The following is a 21,841-nucleotide window of genomic DNA, read 5'->3' as shown; positions in this document are numbered from 1 at the left end:
ATGGTGCATGACGTTCACAAATATATAGAAGCATTATTGTTTTCTAACACATCATTTTTTTACCTTTTAGTAAAAAAAAATGATAATAAAAATAATACACATCTTTGTTTTTGTGAAAAAAAATTTATTTTTAATATAGATTTTCTTTGGGCACAACACAATTATGGATTTTAAAAAAAAATCAAACTTGAAATTCATGTGCGTTTGTTTGTGTTACTAATTATAGTTAACAAATAATTGCATCGTAACCTTCTTTTGCTTCAAACATAAGACCAATAAAATACAAATTTTAATGTTACGTTGCATTGAAAAGGTGTCACTGAAATGAATTTGAACTCAAAAGGTTTTTTGCAAAAGGAGACAGTTTAGAGTGCTGTATCCAAGTTTGCTATGTGGAAAGTTGAGTGGAAGGAAAAACTGAAATAGAAAAAGGTTCACGTGCACTGAGGGACAAATAACTGCAGCGTTGTCTGACGTGTCTTACCCAGGCTAAGGAGGAGAAGGATCGGGTCTCTGTTTGGCGGTCCAAAGTCGTCTTCTCTAGACGATGAGTAAGTTTTGCTTTTCGGAGTCTCCAGTGATGATTTGGGTTGCCCACTTGTGCTGGTTCGCTGGGTTTAATCAAGCTCACTGAGCTCGACTGTCAGAAGTAAGACGAGTGGGAGAGCAGGCTGTCACATCCGACAGGGAACAACACGTTCACATGGATGTGTTTCTTAAAAATCTGCTTTAATATTAAAAATAATCAAATTATCTGAGACCTGTGACCATCAAAATGAAGAGAAACATGTATAAAAATAGTTTTTCCAACCTCTGTTTACTAAATTTGCATTAAAATTAGCTGCATTTCTAACCAAGTTACTGATGTACAAAACATTTCTAATGTTCAAATCTACTCAAGTGGATCTGTGAGGAAAAAAAGCCCACAGTGTCGAAAATTTTGTATTTTCTGCCTTAAAAAAACAACAAACATTTAAAGGTCAAAGGTGAGCCATGATTCAGCCACAGGCGTTTATCAAATGATGCATTCAAAAGCGTAGGCTTTTCCCACAGTAGTCATTTAATAAACGTGCAGAAATCAACACAATAACAATTATGGTAATTGATGAAGTTCATATTGCAGTGGTTCAACGAGGATTACGCTGCTGTTCTTGGGACAGTGTGAATATTATAGTAACATACAAATTATTATTAGTGCTAAGGCTTTGGGTTCATTCCCTAAATATTTTGTTTATAAAAACATGTTATCTTACAATCGATAGTTGACTGAAAGTGTTGCATTTTTATTCTATTTTATTTTTTCTGTATTTTGTATATCATCGTACTGTTTCAAAGTCCGATAAGATATTTTGGGAAAAAAACAAACAATAAAAGGTTTGATGAACGTCGCTCAGGCCTGATCGATGACAGCTAACCAATTGGCGAATGTCCGAGCAGCACCTGAAGGCGTCATCGCGCACGGGAGCTCGAGAGTCAATCTGGTCTCAGGATGGGAGAGGAAAACACCGCCGTCACCCTGAAGACGATCCTCATAGGAAACTCCGGGTAACTTTTGGTCGCTGTTCTCTCGCTGAGACGTTCCGACTCGGTTCGGTTACAGCTCGAATGTTTTGTTGTTACCTGCCGCGACTCTTGAAAGTGAAGGTGTAAAGTAGCTGTGCGGAGTTTGCAGGTATTTGAACAACTTCGTCCACGTTTTGACCGCTTTACACGTCGCGTGACGCACAGGAGGAGTTAAATGGGTCTGGTGACGAAGAAAGGGTTCAGTTTGAGGTTATTTCTAATTTATCCTGTGTGTGTGTGTGTGTGTGTGTGTGTGTGTGTGTGTGTGTGTGTGTGTGTCCGCGCGCGTGTTTACACAGGGTGGGAAAATCGTCCGTCATGAACAGATACGTGGATAACCGCTTCACCAACATGTACAGAGCCACCATAGGGACGGACTTTTTCTCCAAAGCGGTCAGGATAAACGGGAACACCGTGACCCTGCAGGTTGGTGTGTGTGTCACAGTGAAATGCATCAACCTTCATGACTGGCCTGAAGCCTCGTGTTTCCTCTCTCTCTCTCTCTCTCTCTCTCTTAGATCTGGGACACAGCAGGCACAGAGAGGTTCCAGTCTCTGGGCACGCCGCTGTACAGAGGGAGCCACTGCTGCATGCTGGTGTTTGACGTCACGTCCTCGACCAGCTTCAGCGCCTTGGAGATGTGGAGGAAGGAGTTCCTGGTCCAGGGCGAGCCTCAGGATCCGGAGAACTTTCCCTTCGTTGTGCTGGGCAACAAGACGGACCTGGGCAACCGGGAGGTCGGTCTCGACTCGCTTGCAGACTTCCTTCCATTTGTGCATCTGCCGGCAAGTTGAGTGGGATTTTATTCAGGGGTAGCGCATGGAAAGGGGCTCAGTGTTGGAGGCGGCGTATCGATTCAGGCTTTAGGTCGATACTTTAGCTCTTGAAATTTTGAACTGCAGTTTCTCAACTCTATGATAAAATTTCTTTTTGCCTTGATTTACTCTATACATTCTGTCCTGTTTCAGCAAAAGAAATTCCAAGAAAAACAATAAAAGGAAATCTAAGGGCTATAAGTGTTGCTGATAGTGTATTTTCTTAATATCTACTCAATACCAAAACATCCAGTATCACACGCCGCACTTTTCAACATTGCTTTGAAAATACATTTAGAATTTTTGACTCTCCATCATGAAAAAGTTAATCCCTTTTTTGTAGGAACTTTAGAGCATTGAGAGAGGAATCGATCCGAACGCTCTACTCCCAACTTTCCGCGTACCCAGACCAAATACGAAAGACGTATAATAAGCTCTATAATCTCTACCGTATTCCTGATTATGAAACGCTTCATCTGCTGCCTAGGTGTCTCGCAGGAAGGCGATGCAGTGGTGCGAAGAAATCGGGGCGGAGTACTTTGAAGGAAGCGCCAAAGAGGACCTGGACATGGAGAAGCCATTTTTAAAAGCCACAGAGCTCGGCCTCCAGCAGGTAAATAAAAAAACAACAAAAACAGAAGCAGACCCGAGACACAATCTCTGTTTAACATGTTTATTTTTGATGATAAAAGATACATTACTCCCTACAGTACAAAAAACACACATTGGAAAATACAGGACATTTCCAGATAACCTGCGAACAGCCGAGAGAAACTCGCAACACCTGCGAGTGCTGATAAGAGAGCACTCGTCCCGGCGTGGGAAGGAAAGTTTGGAGACCTCGGCACTGCTGATGATGACCTATCTAACAAGGGTGCAAAAATAAGTGACCCGGCAAAGGTACTGTGGAAGGAAAGGACACAATTGTATACCACATGGAGAGAGGAACAAATTATTAAATGTTTTTTTTTTTTTTTTTTTTTTTTTTTTTTTTTTTTTTGGTTTTTTTCTGTTGAGAACCTTCAGCTTTATGGTCTAACTTAAGGCATCACTACTAAAATACACTGCTTTTTTTGCATGCATGTCTAGTTTCGTTTAACAGACACACCGACACGCACAAAAATTATGAATGCATATGAAGAGAAAGTTTCTAAAAAGAAATCAGGAGAAAATCCCAACCTGAAGCCACGGCGGCAAGCGGAGGGGCCTCGGCTTTTTGACGTTCGGGGCCTTTTTTTTTTGTTTATTTTATTTTATTTTTAAATTACCGTCACCAACTGGATCTGCCCTTTTACGCGGAAGATCTCCGCTCACGCCAGATAACTCCTCCCTGTACATGTTTGTACTGATGGACCTAGCAGGATTTCACTCCCTACATTGAGTCAGCGGCAAAAAAAAAAAAAAAATAAAGAAAATTGAAAAATCAGAACAATCAGGGAGACTATATATATTTATATATATATTTGCTTCTTTTATAAGTAAAGACACAAAAGGCGATCAAGTGATGACCCAACATGTAAAAACAGTTTGTTACAGGTAATTATATAAAAGGCCAAGATGTTTGTTTTGTTGGTTTTTTTCTGTGTTTGTGTGTTTTGTTTTTATTCTTGCTCTTATGAACGAACTAATTTACAAGTGAGTAACACTCCGGCTGTAAGCGGCCTTCTCATTCAAAAACAACAAAAAAAAAAACAAGTAGCTTAGCACACCATCTGTGTGGTCTGAAATACGGAGCCTTAGAGAAGGGAAAAAACAAATTAAAATTTATTCAGTTGATTCACAGACATTAATAAAGGTGTCACGGGTTGGAAGGGGGATGGATCTACGGAATACATGTAGCCATTCTACAAAATTAAAGGTTCATGAGCAGAAGAAGCAACAACCGACCGGGCACGAGGAGGAAAAGTCGGGAAAGATGCAACGCCGATTTCACCCCCCCCCACCCCTCCTTTCCAACCCGGGAAAATTTGTGTTTGGCAAACAAAGCAACACAAGCATCAAGAGTAAACAAAGTAAAAAAAAAATAATATTAAAGAAAAAAAATAAAAACTCCTCTCTCTGGGTCCACTTCAAGGTTCCCTTCAGTCCTACAACCTCTGCGGTTCTACTTGGAACAAATACAAAAGTCTCGTCTTTCATCGTCGTCCGTCAACAGGAACAACACGAACCACCTGAATGGTTTTTAAAAATATAGTGGCAACCTGAACACAGCCAGCCATCTTCCCACGAACACAAACTACAAGGGGGGGGGGGGGGAAGAACAGTTTTAAAAAAAAAAGTGATGGTTTTTTCTCTTAAAATGCACACAATTACACATACACACAGGAGGAAAAAGAAGCTTAAAAATACAAAAATAAACTACACAAGAGAGTTTTTTTTTCTGCGTCATTGCTAATTTTTTGGGAAAAGGTTTTGGGAAAAGTTTTTTTTTTGCCTTTTTTTTTCTGTTTTTGTTTTTTTGGAAGTTTTTCTTGAAACGTGTGTGTGCTGCCAGTCTCTGTCCTAGCAAAGTCCATCATTCTTTCTCTACAAATCTATTCCTTTGCCGTTCTCTCTCTCTCTCTCCTTTTTTCTTTTTCTTTTCCTTCGTCCGTTCCGACGTGCCGGTCACCACTCCTCGTATCTCGGGGGGCAATGGGTGGGGAGGGGATAAAAAGCGCACAGTGATAATATTTACCAGGAGACTGGAGTCCAGTACAATGACTGTACAGACTTGGTTCTCTATGAAGCAAATTGTTTTGGAGCCAAAAAAAGAAAAAAAAAACCAAAACCAAAAAGATGTCCTCGTTTGTGGAGGACAAGTGCTTTATTTGTTTCCATACCGATTTTTTTCCTTTCGTCTAAACTAAATGCCTCCACAGACATTTTTTTTTTCCAAACACTGTACAACATTTTATGTAGTCTCTTTCTACACCTCGCCCCCAGAATTCACAAATCACAGAAGAAAAAAAACATTAGGTAACATAGCACTCAGCCTGGCTCCCAGTTTGTGAAAAGGTGTAAATGTTTCTATAATGTTCAACTATTTGGGAAAAAAAAAGAAGAGAGAAGCAAAAATAGATGTTAAAACGAAGGAAGGGGATGTGGCTGAAAAAAGAGAATGTGCTTCTAGGTTTGAGTTGCTCTAAAAATATTACGACCAACTGAACAAGGAGGAAGAGGAGCAAGGGGGCGGATGTTTATCTACAGAGACGCGTCTCAGATTGACTTTCATCTGCCACCATTTTGATCTGAGACGGGGGGGTGGGGGTGGAAGAGATGAGGAGGAGGAGGATGAGTGAAGAAGGTCAGTCTTCCTGATAAAAAGGAGAGTGGGGAAAAAAACAAAAGACAAAAAGACTGGGAGGGGACTCTGGGCAACCTCACTGGTCCGTCCTTGCTTTCTTTGGACCAGTAGTCTTGCTGTGGAGGGACACACAACCAGAATGAGTCGCACAAATCGCTGATCGCGTTCAACCTGAAGTGGGTAGCAGAAGATACTTACGTATCAGGAGAGGTGCCGGGTCTTTTGGGGGCAGGTTTTGCAGATGTGGCGTCTTTACCAGATTCTGTGGATTACAACAATTATTGGTTAGAAACCATCCACTAGTTTGGCTCCTTTAGTGACGCTAAACTGGAGCGACTGTGTGCACCTGACATTCATAAACTAAATGTAGATAGAAAATTTGTAATGAATTTTCACTGGCAGTGGTTGTTTTCAGTACACAGACGCTGATTAGTCTTTTAGGCTCTTCAATATTAGGGCACATCATATTAGCATAGCACGCACAAGAGATTGCTGCCCAAAAATATGCCTGAAATGGACAGGAGAGGACCTAAAAACTGAACTTGTCTAGTCAAGTTAAACAAACAAATAGAAAGCAATAATACTAAAAAGGCTGTTGGTTTGTACACCAATAAAATTATTTGGCCTGTTTATCAGCAACCTGGCACTGATAAGCAGGTGCTACGTCAGCTCTGACTCTGCGCCACACCTGAGGAAAAACCCTTCACAGGAGCTGGAGGCGGCGTTATCGACAACAACCAGCACTTCAACTTACCCCGAGTGCTGTGTTTAGGAGTTAGTTTTGTTTCAGACCAAAGGAAAAAAACTAAAACACAACTTGAACTATAACCTAAAGTTATAGTTATACTCACCAGCTTTGATTTTATATAAAACTTGTATGCCCAAATCAGGCGAGTTGGATTAAAATTTGGAGATTTTTATGAACATGAACAATATTCAAGTGTTTACAAATCATGAAGCTGTGGTAGATTTCTTTGGGGAAAACCATAGCGTCACTGACTAGAGGACGCATTAAATCTACTGTGCATTAGTTCCTTCCTGCTGATGTACAGGACGACCTTTTCATTTACACTAGAAAATGATTTCACTTTAGTGTATATGGCACCAAAACAAGCCAGGAGCCCACATCGTCGTAGCTCCGGCCCTGATAACTGGTACTGAAAACAGAACTGTACTGGTCGGGGTTATGAAGCGTTCACAAACAGCATTTTGTTTGTTAATAAACGTTGATAAATTAGGCTGGATAGCTTAGCATGCAAAGTTTGCAGGGAAGCTAATAATATTAATTTGTTTTGTGTAGTTAAATTGTTCTGATACAAAAACCACAAAATACAACAGAAGGTCAAACTTTAATCAGACGATAATTTTGTGACAACGCGACCGTCTTCCCAGTTAGATGGAAAAAGCCCAATACGTTGATAATTCTCCGTTCTTACCCTGTAGCCATCGAACTTGAGTGGCGGGACCATAGCCCTTCTCGTTGCGGGCGGCGATGCGGAAGATGATGGCTGGTTTAGTCGTGTAGTCGATGTGAGCGTTTGAGAGGCTGGACGACTGCACCAAGCACGAGGGGTTGGGTCCGCAGTACACTCGCATGAAGGCTAGCTGGGCCGGAGTGGAGGCCTTGGCCTCGGCCGTCTGGCTGCTCTGGATGGCCAGGTACACCGAGTACTCTATGATTTTCCCTGACGTGACCGAAGGCGGCTCCCAGGTCAGGTGGGCGCCATCTGGGCTCTGAGGGGGACAGTGATTATATAAGGCCTGGTATTTTGCGGCCTCAGCAGGAGGTCGCGTTCAGCTTCAGAGGTTGCAACGAAATGCTTACCTTGCTAATTTTGATGGCACACGGGGCTCCTGGGAACCCGGGTAGGCAGGTCTTGAAAGCAGAAATCTCAGAGAACGTTCCACGCCCGCAGGCGTTGATCCCCGCCACGCGGAACTTGTACGCCGTGCCGGGCTGCAGCTCCATCTTCTTCATCTGACTGTAGTCCGGTACGGCGCCAGAGTCGTCCTGCCCAGAGGAGCAACGCAAAGTTAGAGGAAAAGCCTTGGGGAACGGTGCATCATTCCTGTCACACTTACATCTCCTTGAGAATCGTCTCCTGGCACATAGAAGTGAGTGACGACCATATTTGTCACTTTTACAATCCCCACATCAAACCACTGGTTCTCCTTTTTAACAACAGGCTTCACTGGAGCGGGCTGAGGGGCTTGTTTCTGGACAAATCAAAAAATCAAAACAAAATCAGTTAGAACTGTTTTTCTCGCTCCCTCAAAGCTGATCTGACAGGTGTCGCTGAAGCCTCACCTCTCCCTCGATGCCATTGGCCACCTCTGCCAGAGTGGCTGCCGCCTGCAGTTTGGCCGGACTTGCTACTGATATAGACGCTGCAAACGTACTTGATGGAGCCAGAGCTGGGTTGTGGAAAGAGCAACAAAAATTAGACAAATACCGCAACGGCTCAAATTTAAGATTTTTTAAAGGCCATTATGAATGAAATTTAAGATCTGTATCAAAAGAAAATTACATATTTTTTTTATTTGTAATGCTACAAACTAGTTAGTGGCTACTTAGCGGTAGCTTTCAGAACAAGACACAGAGCATAATGACAATATGATCAAATGTTTGCCTGGCCGGAAAGATATATGTCAAAAATAGACTACAAAATAAAATAGTCCTGTGATTAATGTATTGAAGGCTAGCTTAAAATTTTTTATAGTGAATTTAAAGACATTTTAAGGCCTTCATTTTAGATACAGAACGTAGCAAGACTTACTCTCAGCAGTGGTACGTGGTAGAAGGGATGCCACGGCGCTGGTGACCGAGGCAGCCATTTCGTTGTGTCCGTTGCTTTCGACTGACGGGTCGTTGAGGCTGTCGGCGGGAGCGAGTCCCTCGGTAGGCATGCTGGTGTCCACGGAGGCCTGCTGCGCGGCGGCCTGAGCTTCCTGTAGCTGCTGCTGCTGCTGAACCAGTGCGGCCAGCTCCTGCTGGGTCAGCATGATGGGGATGTTGGTGGGCTGCTGGCTTTCCCCAGAACCGTCACCTTCATCTGGAAACACATTATGCAATATTTTCAGCCTTAAGCCGGGGCTGTCGAGGCCATTTTTATTTTGGCCCACATCAAGAGCGCTTGGATGATCTCAAAAGTCGGTTGTGGCAGAAAACCAATTACCAAACTGTCAAAATATTACTAGCCATCTTTGCTTTTGATAAGTTCTTCTTAAAGCTACATAATATTGAACATATGTTCATATTGATCAGCTCCAATAGGGCTTTGCAAATGCTTTTATGTTTTTTTTTGCAATCTAAGTCACAGATGAAACTAATGTAGAAAGATTTGAAAGGAAGTTTGCAATATATGTGACTTTGTTACTTGCCATATCACAGAATATGACATGACATCAGGTAGCAGAAATATGAGAGGAAATACTGCCACCCTCAGGTTGGCATCGGCAAACACAACACAGTTGACAATTTTTTTGCAGAGAAATTGAGATAAACTCACAATTATCCATTAGGGCAAAAACAATCATACATAATAATAATTTTAAAAAATGCAGGGATCAGTTAATTTTGTGTGAATTTCTGCAATCGCAAAATTGCAAAAAAACTGAACTGGATGTAATTTGGTACCTGGAGTTGAGAGGTTAAAAAAAATAAATTCTTGGCTGGATTTGGCCCGGTTCTTGAGTTTGACATACGTTGAGTTTTCTTCCAGAAAATCTGCCAAGCCTCGTCATTAGGGTGCTAGGGAAGTCCAACCGTCTTTTTGGTTTAAAGAATATTAAAAGCTACAAAACTTGTGAGGTGTGTGTGCAGGCATGCTTGGCCAATGGGAAGGTGCAGACAGTGCAATCGGTGCACACACCTCGCACCAGTTCAATGAGTCAGCTGTAAATCTGGCTTCATCTGTTTTCACTGTCACTGTGAGTGGTGTATGAAAAACCCTATTTAAAATAAACAAACGCCACTTAGCCTGGTGGCCCGCCAGGCTCATAATACACTGTGTGCATTCAGCTATTAATAATTATGATGCACTCTGTAATCCCTGCATACCTAACGTGGCCGTTGAGGGGGACGGCGTGTACTCACTCATTACGGCTTGCTGCGCTGCCTGCAGGACAGCCTGGATGGCGAGGGCCTGGGCCTCCTCTGTGGCTGCAGCCTGGGCAGCAGCCTCAGCGGCGGCGGTCACGGCCAGCTCTTCGTCCGACAGCCCCGTCACCATCAGCGTGGTCCCCTGGGCCTCAGACATCAGCTCCGAGGGCAGGTTCAAGGCCGTTGCAGCTGCTGCTTCTCCCTAGAAGAACAAATTCATAATAAAAAATAAATAAAAAAAAAATTAGCTGTGAGGATAAATTTAGCCATGCTGCCGCTTATTGTATGTATAATGCGTTTTGCTTACTTCTGCTTGTGTCTCCATGGCTGCAGCAGGCTCCTCAGCAGGTGCAGCTTCTGCTGATGCAGGTTCTTCAGTCTGCATTGGCTCCTCTGTGCTGCTGGCTGCAGTGCTAACTCCTTCTGTGATTGAGGAAATTGACTGGACGAAAACAAAAGTTGTTTTTTTAAACACATAATTGCAGATGTCACACAGCAGACTTAAAATAATCTACTAATTCAGAGAAAAGCGCTGTTTCCTTACCGGTACTGAGGGCCCAGGGGCCGGTGTGGACTGAGTGACTGTGGTGATGGCTCTGCCTTGGCTGGTTGTAGTTACGCTAGTAGCTGCAGTGGTAGCAGCTTCCTCTGTGGTGCTTGCTCCTTCTGCTCCTTCCTCTGTCTGCTGGGCGGCTGGAAAGAGTCGAAAACAACATTTTACTTATGCAACTCGACCATCAATTGTGTTTAATCGGAAGATGTGGGGGACACAATGAATTTGCTGTGTGAAGAATGAAAATAAATGTGGGACAGTTTACGAGTTTCCATAAAGCTCGTTAATGCTCTGATCTGAAAGGCTAAGTTAGCAGGGAGCATGTGCTCCCTGCTAACTTAACACATCAACACATCAAGGAGTTTTGCCAGGGACAAATAAAGCATCTTAGATCTACTCTGCTAATGAGAAAGCCAAAGTCAAACTAGCTACTGCAGTCAGGAGGTTACAGACAAATAGCTGGAAGATTATTGGCTACAGGAACCTCCCTATTCAGAAAGTAGCTTCATTACAACTCATCTGATAGACTGACTTTCTTCCTTCAAACATCTATTCTAGTTACTGTTCGGTAAACAGGATCGGTCCTACACATAACACAGGCTTCCAACAATTTAACTTTCAGAATTTCACACGTTTTAAATTCAAATTTCTTTTTTTTTTCTTCTTAGGTTTTTCCAATACTCTAAACATTTTAGTATAAAATATTCTCACTTCACTGCTAAAATGCAGAAGCCGAAAGCGGCTTTTGATTTTGTAAAGTTGCTGGAAAGCTCTTTCCCTGCTTTAAAGGCACCTGGAATAATTTAGACCGGCAAGGTTTCAAAAACCAGCAACTGCTGTGTGTGAAGCATTGAAAGGCATATTTAAAATTGGAAATCTACTGGAGATCTACTTTAAAACACATTTTATCAACTTTATTTCATTCATCACATTCAGCCATCCCTGGCCCAAACCACAGAACATAGGTCCATTTTAACCAGAATCCTAGGTTGTCAGCAACATCCTAAATCAGTGAAATTGTTCTGTATTTCTTTCTGCCTGTGTTCCAGGGTTTCTGCAGGTTTCAACAACTCAAGTTTATGACCTGCATCTCTACAGAAAAGCACAAACTTCATCCAGCCAACTGGTGATAAATTTGCATTTACCCATGACGTATACAAAAATGTTAGCTAGCAAGCAAGGATATGCGAGCAGCTAGTTAGTTGTAGCCTCAACTACAGGCTACAGTTTGTAAATCTGAAAAAGCAATAAAAACATAAAAAAACACAGGATTTAAAAGTCCTGCCATCACAAATTAAGGCCTGAGATTTCCATTTTAAAATGGATTTAAGACATTTATTCAGGAAGAGTGGACGCCTTGGTATTCAGTCAAGTCAAAAACAGAACCCTGATGGGTAAAACGGTCAATTCAACATATGATGTAGCAAATCTAATGTAAATACAACAGTTTCTATTTAGGTAAAAATCCAAGCAAAACCCAGCACATTTAGTTTCTCTGTTTACTCTACGCTGGCTATGACATACCCGTTCCTTCACCGGTCTCCATGTTGCAGGTAGCAGTAGTGGCCGTGTTGGTGGTCCCAGTCTCATGCGTTTCATACGGCGGGTTGGAGCAGACCCTCTGGATCTGGCCCGTTGCTGTGCTGCTCTGGTCCTCCTCTACGCTGGAGGTGGATGCGGACGGAGTGTCGCTGGCCCCTGATTCGTGAGTTTCGCTGGGTTGATTTGATTGAGAGCTCTGCACGGTGCCCGTCTCGCCGGCGTTCATGCTGGAGGAAGCTTGTGTTGCTGTGTTGGTGGTGCCCGTCACGTGGGTCTCACAGGGGGGATTTGAACACACCTGTTGGGCTCCTCCCATGTTGGAGGTCGCTGTGGTGGCCGTGTTTGTCGTCCCCGTTTCGTGGGTCTCGCAGGGCGGGTTGGAGCACACGCGTAATGTGGACATGTTTGAAGAAGCCGTCGTAGCCGTGTTGGTGGTTCCCGTCTCGTGGGTCTCGCAGGGCGGGTTGGAGCAGACCTGTCCGGCTCCGATTGTAGCGGAGGAAGTTGTTGCTGTGTTGGTGGTTCCCGTCTCGTGGGTCTCACAGGGTGGGTTGGAGCAGACTTGTCCGGCTCCGATTGTAGCGGAGGAAGTGGTGGCGGTATTGGTAGTTCCTGTATCGTGGGTCTCGCAGGGCGGGTTGGAGCAGACCAGGGTGACGGTACCAGAACCGTCTCCAGTTGCTCCTGCCTCAGTGGAGCTGGGCTGTTCAGAGGTCGGAGAAGCCAGAATGGACACGGGAAGATCCTGGACTGGCTGGGCTTCAACACCACTGGGGGTTGTAATCAGGGTAACCTGGGTGGGCTGGTTCTGAGGCAAAACCAATATCATCATTACATACAAGTGTTGCATCATTTGCTGCTGGATTATTTTTTATTGTGAGCTTTACAAAGCTATTAGAAAAGTGGGACACAGGAGTCTCACCTGCACTGTCATCGTGGAGGAGGGCAGAGTTGAAGTAGAAGTCAGACTGGTCTGAGCAGCCGAGACGGTGATGGCGGCTGGGCTGATCACCTGGCTGGACAGTGTAGCAATGTTCGCCAGCGTGGTGATCGGCGTCACCAGGGAGGCACTGGAGCTGTCAGCCGTGGCTCCTGCCAAGCTTGTGGACACCGTCCCAGTGACGGTACCAAGAGTGGTGACTCCTTGAGGAGGCACAGATGAAGAGATTAAAGGGATGTTCAGAGGTTCCTTTTAAATAGGGATGCACTGATATGAAACTTTGGGCTGATATTTACCAATATTATTGATATTATTTTTTATATATATTGCCATTTCAACACTGGAAAAAACATCCACCCTATCTTCATAGATTCTCTTCCTCGGTTAAAACAAGCCATAAATCTGTACAGCATCATCACTATCCAAGGCATTCATCCAACAAACCGTCGTGTTGTTGAGTTAAAATTTTTTTAAAGTTGACAGGAAATTTGAAAATATCACTTGATAAGATTGGAGGATTAATACCTGAACACCAATTAAAAGTCTTAAAAAATGCAAACATTTTAAAAAGACTTGAATAAGAAATGCTTAGCCTGGTGGGGGCACAAGAAAAGCCTGGTGGCCCGCCAGGCTTATAAATCACTAGGGGAAAACCAAGCATAAAACCATAAAAATATTTTGTTAAAAATTCTTTTGTAACCCAACAATAACTCAGTGGTTACGAAAGAGACGGGTATCCTTACCAGTAGTTCCCTTGACAACCAGCGTGGTAACAGTGGGCTTAACAGAGGAGACCGTCACTGGCGTAACGAGACGAACACCGCCTACTGTGCTCATGGGCAAGGTACGCAAAATAGTGCCCGGCTGTCCTGGAGCCCCCTTTAATACCACCTACAAAAAACAAAAACAAAAAAAAAACATTTTATCTCATCCTTGAAAAAAAATTTGATTTAAAAAAAAAACCTCAATAGAGAGAAAAAGCACTTGAGAAAAGCCAGCTTACCTGCGTCAATCCCTGCTGTCCAGCTGCAGTGGACAGCTTGGGCACAGCAGTAATAATTTTACCAGGCGTTCCAGTGGTCATTACCTTGGTGGTAAGGATCGTTATTGGTGTTTTCATGCCTGCACTGCTTGTCACACCTGCATAGATAACACAGGTTTCAGCTTTAGACATTGATTTATAACAGCAAATAGCATTTCCTATGGCTAAAGATATACTCAAGCTCAAGGGTTGGACAATAAATCAATGGCAATGTATATAGATATCGCAACAGAAACATAATCAATATCAATAGATGCTACCACTGATAGGATATTCAATATATAGAATATTCACTGAACTCCGATCTAGAATCACTCAGCATTCTGGGGGATGTAGGCACAAGAAAGACTTTAGCAGGTCAACCTCTCACAGCAAGCTAAGCAACATGGGTGACATCAACTAACTAACTCACTCTTTGATCTGTTGAGTAAACATGTAACTATCCCTCATAACTTCTGATAAACAAAGTGAAAATGGGGATAAATGACATCTCACTAGTTTGGCAGGTATTTAAAACAAAAACCAATCAATAATTATCAATATCAACTGATATGAACACTTGGATCGCAATATATTTTTCAGCCACATTACCTAGCCGTAAAAATATTCTTCCTACCACCCAGCTACTAGTTTACTGTAGATTGTGAAAGATTCAATCAGATGAGTTCAAACCTGTGGCTCCAGGCTGGGTCATGATGGCCGACATGGGGATGGTCTTAATGATGGTGGTTCCCTGCTTGGTAGTAGTAGGCGACACGCCACTTATGTTGAGGATCGTGGGCTTGTTTCCTGTGCCTCCGGCCTGGGACGTTGTGATGATTGTTGTGGGCTTGCCGTCTGCAGAAGTCACCAGTTTCAGGATGGTGCCGGCTGGGAGGGGACCCTTTGTCTGAGAAGAAAAGCACATGTTCAACGACTGCTTACAGAAGAAGACAAGGTGTTTGACTGGCAGTTTTAAGCTATCTCTAGTTAATGTTTTTTTTTTTTTTGGGTTTGTTTGTTTTCTACATTTATGTAGATAGCTGACCTGTATGATCTGTGTGAGAGGGTTAGTAGAAGCCTGGCCTGTGACAGCTGATGTCTGCACTGGCTTGGTTTGCACCACAGACATCATCTTGCCAAGGTTGGAGATCTGCCGACATAGGAGAGAGACTCAAGCTTATGAGTCACTGGAAAGCATCGGACAGCACAGGGAGGTCAGGGGCAAGGCGGTCTACTGAACTTGTGGCTCTGGCTTACTGCTTTAATCTGACATTCACGTAAACTAACAACATTACACTCCCTGTTTTCTTAGTTGAGCTGTTCAACAGTCCCCCCCATGACAAATCTTATATTGTTACCGTGAAATTTGTGGAAGAAGACCATTTATAGCATGCATGAGAGATCACTGTAGGGTGCTTTGTAGATATAAATTGCAGAAGATAAAGTGGTAAAATACTCAGTTTCTTACCAAAGTACCGCTGCTCCCCATGGTGAGCGGACTCTTGACCAGGGTGATGGTCTTGGTGACTCCTCCCACCACAGTGGTGACCACCTGGGCCTGCTGAGCCACTGTGACAGCCCCGGACTTGTGCACAGTGATGATTGGTCTGGTGGTGGTGGGAGAGGACGCAGTTGCAGTGCCTACCTGGGCCGCGGCTGTCTTCAGCATGCGGGTGGCTGGGTTACTGACCTGTGAAAACAAAATTACATTTAAGCGATAGCTTTACGTTCCCTTCAAAATCCCTGACAGCTAGTCCAGAAAAGACCAAGAAAAAGGTGAGCTTTTGACTTGGTATTAAAAAAAATACAGCAGCTTAAGGAAATAGTACTTTATGAACCTTCAGATTGTTTATATTCAACAGTTAGAATAATTTGAGGGAACTCGTTTGCTCATTAATGTACCATTAACTTATTTACAAAATAAATAGAGGCAGGAAGTGGTACACATCTAATGATCTTCCCGAGTCAAACATACTGAGAATGAAACATATTTTCAGTGATCAATCATCTGATAAAAAAAGGCAATGTGAAATAAAATTTACTTTTTAAGCACAGACAATTTTCTTGACAGACAAACACTTTTCATGTTCTGCTCCTCCGGTATGCATTTCACACAGGTACATCATCGCAGGTGTGTCAAATAGCCAATAATCAATGATTTTTATGTAAAAAAAAAAATTTAAAAAAAAGGAAAAGAAAAAAAAGCCAATTGAAAATATAACGAGCTTAAAGGGTTCATAAAACAGTGTTTGCATAAATTGCTATGACATTTTGAGAGCAGAGGGTTTTTTAGATAGCAGAAATTGTAACACTAACCTGGATTTATACTACATCAATAAATTATATACAGCAGATAATTCAATTCAAATAACTTTACATGTCCCAGAGGGTCAATATCAAGGCACATTAGTAGGACAAATAGACTCAAAAGTGTTAAGAGAAAATTCAAACATGATACTAAATATATAAATACAAGTAAATAGTATTTAGTCCAATGTGATTTGTGACTGTGTGAAGTGAGGTAACTATTTATATTATTTTAAGAGAAACTTCAAAACTTGCACAACAAAAGCTAAGCTGTTTTGATGTCCTGAACAAGGGTTTACCATTACAGGAGAAGCCACTTTGACTGTGGTGGTGCCTGGGGAGACGGCCACTGTTTTGAGGATGGTGGCACCCGCTGGAACGTTGAGAACAGTGCCCCCTGAAGCGGGTGGGATCTTCTGTGTGGCTGCAGCTGCAGCAGCTAAAGCTGCCATGCCACTCATCTGAGGGCTGCTTCCAATTGGCTGAAAACAGAAGTGTTTTTTAGAATACTAAATATATTAAAGTTTTCAAATCAGAAAGTTAGAATGTGAAATGGCTCGTACTGATCCCTGGGTGGTTTGGGTAGGCACTACCATTCGAACACCTGGAGGAAGGGACGTCACGGTGACGGGGGATTTCCCCGGCTGGCTCGGGCGAACTGTGACAACAGATGCGCCTGTGGCAGCCTGCTGAGCTGCAACCTTTAAAACAGCTGTGGACCAGCAGAAGGGCATGGAGTTGAGACTTAATTTTTTTGTTACCCAGCAGAGCTTCTTTACTTTGCAAGGTGAGTGGCTGGTCACCTGTCTGTTGTAAACTCTGCGCGGAGGGTGCTGCAGCGGCCGGTGCAGGGCTTTTCGGAGAGTTGATTGGTTGCGAAGGCGTTGCGCTCGTGGCTGGCGAGGCTGCCGCTGGGGTCGCAGGGATGTCGTACTTCTGCAGCTGCAGCAGGTACGTGTCGGCGGTGGAGACTGCACCCCAGCTAACCTCCAGAGAGTTTGTGTTGGCACGGACTAACTGGACCCTGGCAGGAGCGTGGGGCCGCTCTGCAGGACCAACAGCAATAGTAAGACGTTTACCAACTTCCCCACGCAAGCCTTAAGTATAATTTGTTACAACATCCTCACCTGTTTCCAGGTACCAAAGGTCTTTACAGCACACTTGGTTGTTCCATGCTTTCCGATACCCATCACGGCCGCTCCAGACATACAGTCTGGAATTGATGGCCACGGCACAGTGGCCAGCACGGGCCCTGGGGATGTTATCCTCCAGGGTATCCATCAAAACTGTTTCCCAACACATGGAGTCTGCAGAGACAACACCTTCAGCACAAAGACAACTTCTACTCAATCTCATTACAGTGGGAAATCTGACGGAGGGAGACAAACCGAGATTTAGGCAAGCGAGTGTGTTTGTGCATTTCCATTCTTTCTCGTGTGTGGCCACTTTGACGTCATCCATTACCAAAGGAACCCATCCACCAAAAACATACATCCTGCAGAGTGAGAAAATCCAACCGGCGTGAGACACGATTCTATTGGCAAAAACCCAAAGTTCTACGTTTTAAGGAGAACAGATGTGGCCTTCATACTTGTTTGTGATTGTGGTGGCGGAGTGAAGACTTCGTGGAAGAGGTGCCGTACCACCGACTGAAGGTTTGTTCCAAGTAAGAGTATCTGCAAACAGAAAATAAAAATTCAATGAATTAAATTATTTCAACCCGTTTACAGTCAAAGTTGAATATTAACTGGGTCATCTCAGAAATTTACATCTCTATAATTTTGAATGTTTTGTAACAGACTGTGTTTTGGTACCAAACAAAGCCATCAACTGCTGACTAGTTTTTATTGATCCTGCATCAATTTGTACTAATAGGTGTCAATTTGGACCCATTTTAACATCAGATAATTCTGTACTGTATAACAAAATGTGGTTTTACAGCTCAGAACAGTTATTTTAGACTTAATTGGGAACTTTCAGCTCAAATGAGAAAGTTAACAGATCCAAACAGAGATCAGAAACAAAATAAATGGAAATTGGACGCAACATAAATTTGAAAAATTAGAAATAAAAAACTGATAAGGAACAAAACATTTTATTTACAGGTATGTAATAAAGCTAAAAAACAATAAAGTCACTTTGAGCAGGTACAAAACGGGGGTAAACCAGTCAACTTGACCAGAAGCATTTCTTTTAATTTTTTTTAATTAAATTATGAGGCAGACACCTACCTATGTCAAGCGTCCATAGATCTCCAAGGCGACAACCGCTCATTCCTCCATAGATTATCAAGCGTGACTTCCTGGTCGTCTTTTCTGTGTACACCACAGCGGTGTGACTCTCGCGAGGAGGAGGCAGGACACCATACGTGATTGGAATATCCCACCCGACCACGCTAGACCCAGGACGAAGCTCGAGAGTGTACAAATCATTCAGGTATCTGGGCAGGGTGAAAAATTGCAGATATTCAAAAGGTAATTTAGTTGGCTGAAATAGACTCCTATGTCAGTAAATTGTGGATGCTTCTAATGCGACGCTTCCTTACCGGGGAATGTTGTTTTTGGGGTCTTCACTATCATTGGCCAGTCCGCCAAACAAGTAGCATTTGTTGCCAACGAGCGAAAAGCTGTGACCGAGCCGAGGACAAGGCGGTGGGCCGTTTTTTGGATTTTTGGCTTTCAGTTTTTTCCATTCCCATCTGCTGGCCTGTTACAAAAATTGTGGTCTTACTGTGATTATTATGTTACATTAAATCATTAAATTAAAAATATAAGTCATAAAACAAAATTTGTTTTCTTTTTCTGAGACCACATGTTTCAGATTTTTTTTTTTTAAAACAGAGAGATTACCTGTAGTTCATAGAGATCATTGCTGTATTTTCCATATTCCACCATGCCACCAAAAACCAGCAACCGTGTTCCATCACATACAAAACCATATGCAGCACAACCTGGAGGGATATCACCACGGACCGCTGGGATAAACCACTGGTTTGTTGCTGAAATTAAACAGATTTTTTTTGTTCACTTTTATAAATCTGTATATACAAAGACACATAAAAATATATATATGCACACACTGTAAACAAGATTCTAAATAGGATTGGAATGTAAACTCTAATCAGGCTTTAGGCATGTCAACACATAGACATCAACAGTAACGGCTACATTTATTTCTCTCAGTTTTATGAACAGGAAAGTGGGACAGAGGATGTGCCTAAGCCAACCAGCATCATCCATTTTATTTTAGCCCGCCTTTTTTGAATGTGCAATAACCCGATTTCTCCTGTAGAGGGAGTCCATATTATTCAAACAAGGGTTTGTTTGGCCTGGTAAGGCCTGCTCACAACTCAACTTTACACATCCCACATTTGAATTAAACTTCAAGGTTCCGAGCAAAAGTTGTGTGAAACTGCTGTGAATATCATTTCCGGTGAAATAAACAAAACTTTACACCTGCTGCAGAAACTGGTAGGCGAAGTTCAACATGCAAGCTAAAACTTACCTGTGTTGTATACATGTAGTTCATCAACAATTCCTTCGTTTCCACCTCCAAAAACAACCATCAGTTCCTTTATAGCCACAGCTCTGTGTCCGTGCCTGGGCCGAGGGACCGGACCGGACCACCCGAGGACCCGCTTCCATCGCGGCTGCAGAACCGACGGAGTGGTCCCAGACACCGCGGAACCAGGGGCAGACATGACTTCTGCCGCAAAGAAAAATAAAACAACACGTACTTCAATGGCTTGCAGCTATTGCCCCATTTTCACAACAACAACCCCACGAACGCATCGGCCGTACATGAAAACACAGTACCGAGCCACTCGCGACTGTTGTTGCGGTCGAAGCAGCTGGAGCGCTAAATAGTTAGCTGTTAGCTTCGCCTCGGATGAACTCAAAACGAAAAACAAGTGCAAAATGTTTCCAGACACTGCTTACTTATATTCCTCGATGTAGACGCGATGCTTCGGATTTATGCAGAAATGCATAACCCCTTTACACAAAGTTATTTGCAACCATTGATTTCAATTTGTGGAAGCAGCCATCTTGCAAACAAACAGCCGCCGCTAACGCTGCTACCCGACTGAAAAATGGCGGAAGCGAATTAACAAGCAAAATATATGTATACCAACACGGTGCACAACCACAGAAACGCGAAACAAGCTAAACTAAACTCACCTAATTAAAACCGGCTAAACAAACAGAACAATACACAGCGGCAATAAGTACTTAATTCAATTTTTATCGTTAGCAGCAGTTGGCTATTTTCATGCCTCTCTGGGAGTCGCCATATTGTAGCTATACAAATTAGCATTTTTGAAGCGGCATTAACGCAGTTATTATTGAAAAGAAGATGCCACGACATTAAAGAATGATACACATTAGTCAGAAAATGTAAGTTATCAACTGCCTATAAGGGATTTGCTAAAATAAACAAAGATATACATGCTATGGGTATAGCATTCAAACTGACTGTTAGCCATTGCTCCGTTGCTTTTGCCGCTAGCTGCTCAGCCTGATTTAGCAATGCTAGCAGGGCTAGCTTTGCGGCTAGCATCTGTCAAAGCGTCGCCAAAAGTCACAATTAAATTCGACGGAACTTTCACCAAAACTCATATGCATTACATACCCAGTAAAAATATAGTTGCGGCAGCACTCTCAAAACCTAGCTAAATCTAGTCTAACAGCACAAACACAGTGTTATTATGTTTCACGCCGTCTCTGGAAGCAGCCATCTTTTCGACAGTCGGCCTACTTCAGTGGCTCCCTCAAGAAAAATGGCCGGGCGCTTTGCCACAACAAAACACAACAAACCCGGAAAAGACGCAAAAATTAACCAGTCTTACTCACTTAATCTGATACAGTAGATGCAAAAACACTAGTATGTGCTCTTATCTTGAGGCAATAATCCAAATTCATTCGGTTTGTGAAGAAGTATTTCCTCTCATGCCTGCCTGGAAGCTGCCATCTTCTTGACAACCAGAGGCGGAGGAAAATGGAAGCGAGCTAGCGTCACCCAAAGTAAACATGGCGACAAAAACTCGCTCGATAAGCATTTCACATTCTAATAAATATACCGTTATTTGTTATACGTATTATTCTTCAGTGGAGGGTTTTCTGTACGCTTATATTTTACCCCTTTTTCTAGGAACTCTCTTAGACTTTGTTATTTAAACACTTTAAGAGTTTGGGCAAATGATAGCAAGTTCTGTTACAACTGTAGGGTTATTGTCCCTTACTAAAGATGGCGACATCCGTAATGAAACCTTTGTTTTATTTTCCCGTCGTGGGCGGTGTGGAGTTTATTAGTGTCAAAACCTCCTTGGTAAAGCTCAGACATGGAAAACAATGGTGAACACGAGCGAGTTTACAAAATTACCGCTCTCAAATTTTAATGTTGACACGCCCACGTATAGCCGACCTGGAGTGCGCCCTCCACTGACACATATTCACTGCACCACGGAAACATATCTGGCAATAATAAATAAGAGTATGCGGTCTGACTCAGCTTGTTGGTGAGACGCAAATATCTATAGAAAATTGCAACTTTTAAACACGTATTGAACAGACTTTGGGTTTTTTTCTTAACCCCATAATTCTGTACTAAAAATGTTTTTGTGTGTGTGTTTTTTAAAAAATTACTTAAATATAATGCTTGGACAAGTTTATGTAGGTGACTCAAAGTGGCTCTGTCTAACTTTTGACATTT

General features: G+C 42.8%; 2 protein-coding genes across 3 annotated transcripts; one reads left to right on the top strand and one right to left on the bottom strand.

Annotated features, from left to right (window-relative positions):
- The first annotated feature begins 1,463 nt into the window (after window positions 1-1,463).
- On the top strand, window positions 1,464-3,197 carry si:dkey-13a21.4 (uncharacterized protein LOC494576 homolog). Of its 2 annotated transcripts, none has more exons than XM_055024048.1 (5): window positions 1,464-1,545; window positions 1,863-1,989; window positions 2,082-2,300; window positions 2,866-2,991; window positions 3,089-3,197. In XM_055024048.1, exons 1-5 carry the CDS (start codon window positions 1,490-1,492, stop codon window positions 3,173-3,175), a joined length of 615 nt encoding a protein of 204 aa, XP_054880023.1. In that variant the 5' UTR covers window positions 1,464-1,489; the 3' UTR covers window positions 3,176-3,197. The 2 variants fall into 2 exon arrangements, with proteins under 2 accessions (XP_054880023.1, XP_054880020.1); XM_055024045.1 differs by having other exon boundaries at window positions 2,082-2,348.
- On the bottom strand, window positions 3,038-21,109 carry hcfc1a (host cell factor C1a). Its single transcript, XM_055024023.1, has 28 exons — window positions 20,983-21,109; window positions 19,637-19,837; window positions 18,982-19,130; window positions 18,678-18,838; window positions 18,364-18,572; window positions 17,724-17,808; window positions 17,521-17,627; window positions 17,260-17,439; window positions 16,936-17,178; window positions 16,696-16,844; window positions 16,432-16,614; window positions 15,294-15,515; window positions 14,871-14,975; window positions 14,516-14,732; window positions 13,805-13,941; window positions 13,545-13,692; window positions 12,784-13,004; window positions 11,844-12,669; window positions 10,311-10,459; window positions 10,074-10,208; window positions 9,761-9,968; window positions 8,442-8,717; window positions 7,973-8,079; window positions 7,747-7,881; window positions 7,490-7,675; window positions 7,101-7,398; window positions 5,863-5,926; window positions 3,038-5,780 (listed from the first exon to the last, which is right to left on the bottom strand). Exons 2-28 carry the CDS (start codon window positions 19,830-19,832, stop codon window positions 5,741-5,743), a joined length of 5,136 nt encoding a protein of 1,711 aa, XP_054879998.1. The 5' UTR covers window positions 19,833-19,837; window positions 20,983-21,109; the 3' UTR covers window positions 3,038-5,740.
- Between the last annotated feature and the right edge of the window lie 732 nt (window positions 21,110-21,841).

Source organism: Poeciliopsis prolifica, unplaced genomic scaffold, assembly GCF_027474105.1.
Source record: "Poeciliopsis prolifica strain line A6 unplaced genomic scaffold, Auburn_PproV2 SCAFFOLD003, whole genome shotgun sequence".
Taxonomy (NCBI): domain Eukaryota; kingdom Metazoa; phylum Chordata; class Actinopteri; order Cyprinodontiformes; family Poeciliidae; genus Poeciliopsis; species Poeciliopsis prolifica.
Note: the sequence above shows the minus strand (reverse complement) of the source record. Positions and strands in the feature narration are given on the sequence as shown.

What these genes read in the sequence shown, in the direction of transcription:
- si:dkey-13a21.4 (XM_055024045.1), top strand. Translation starts at nt 1,490, where the DNA reads ATGGGAGAGGAAAACACCGCCGTCACCCTGAAGACGATCCTCATAGGA. An exon ending in ATCCTCATAGGAAACTCCGG is followed by an intron (nt 1,546 to 1,862) that starts GTAACTTTTGGT and finishes GTGTTTACACAG; the next exon opens with GGTGGGAAAATCGTCCGTCA. An exon ending in GGAACACCGTGACCCTGCAG is followed by an intron (nt 1,990 to 2,081) that starts GTTGGTGTGTGT and finishes TCTCTCTCTTAG; the next exon opens with ATCTGGGACACAGCAGGCAC.
- hcfc1a (XM_055024023.1), bottom strand. Translation starts at nt 19,832, where the DNA reads ATGTCTGCCCCTGGTTCCGCGGTGTCTGGGACCACTCCGTCGGTTCTG. An exon ending in CCCAAAAACAACATTCCCCG is followed by an intron (nt 18,573 to 18,677) that starts GTAAGGAAGCGT and finishes CACCCTGCCCAG; the next exon opens with ATACCTGAATGATTTGTACA. An exon ending in AAGTGGCTTCTCCTGTAATG is followed by an intron (nt 15,516 to 16,431) that starts GTAAACCCTTGT and finishes TTGTTTTCACAG; the next exon opens with GTCAGTAACCCAGCCACCCG.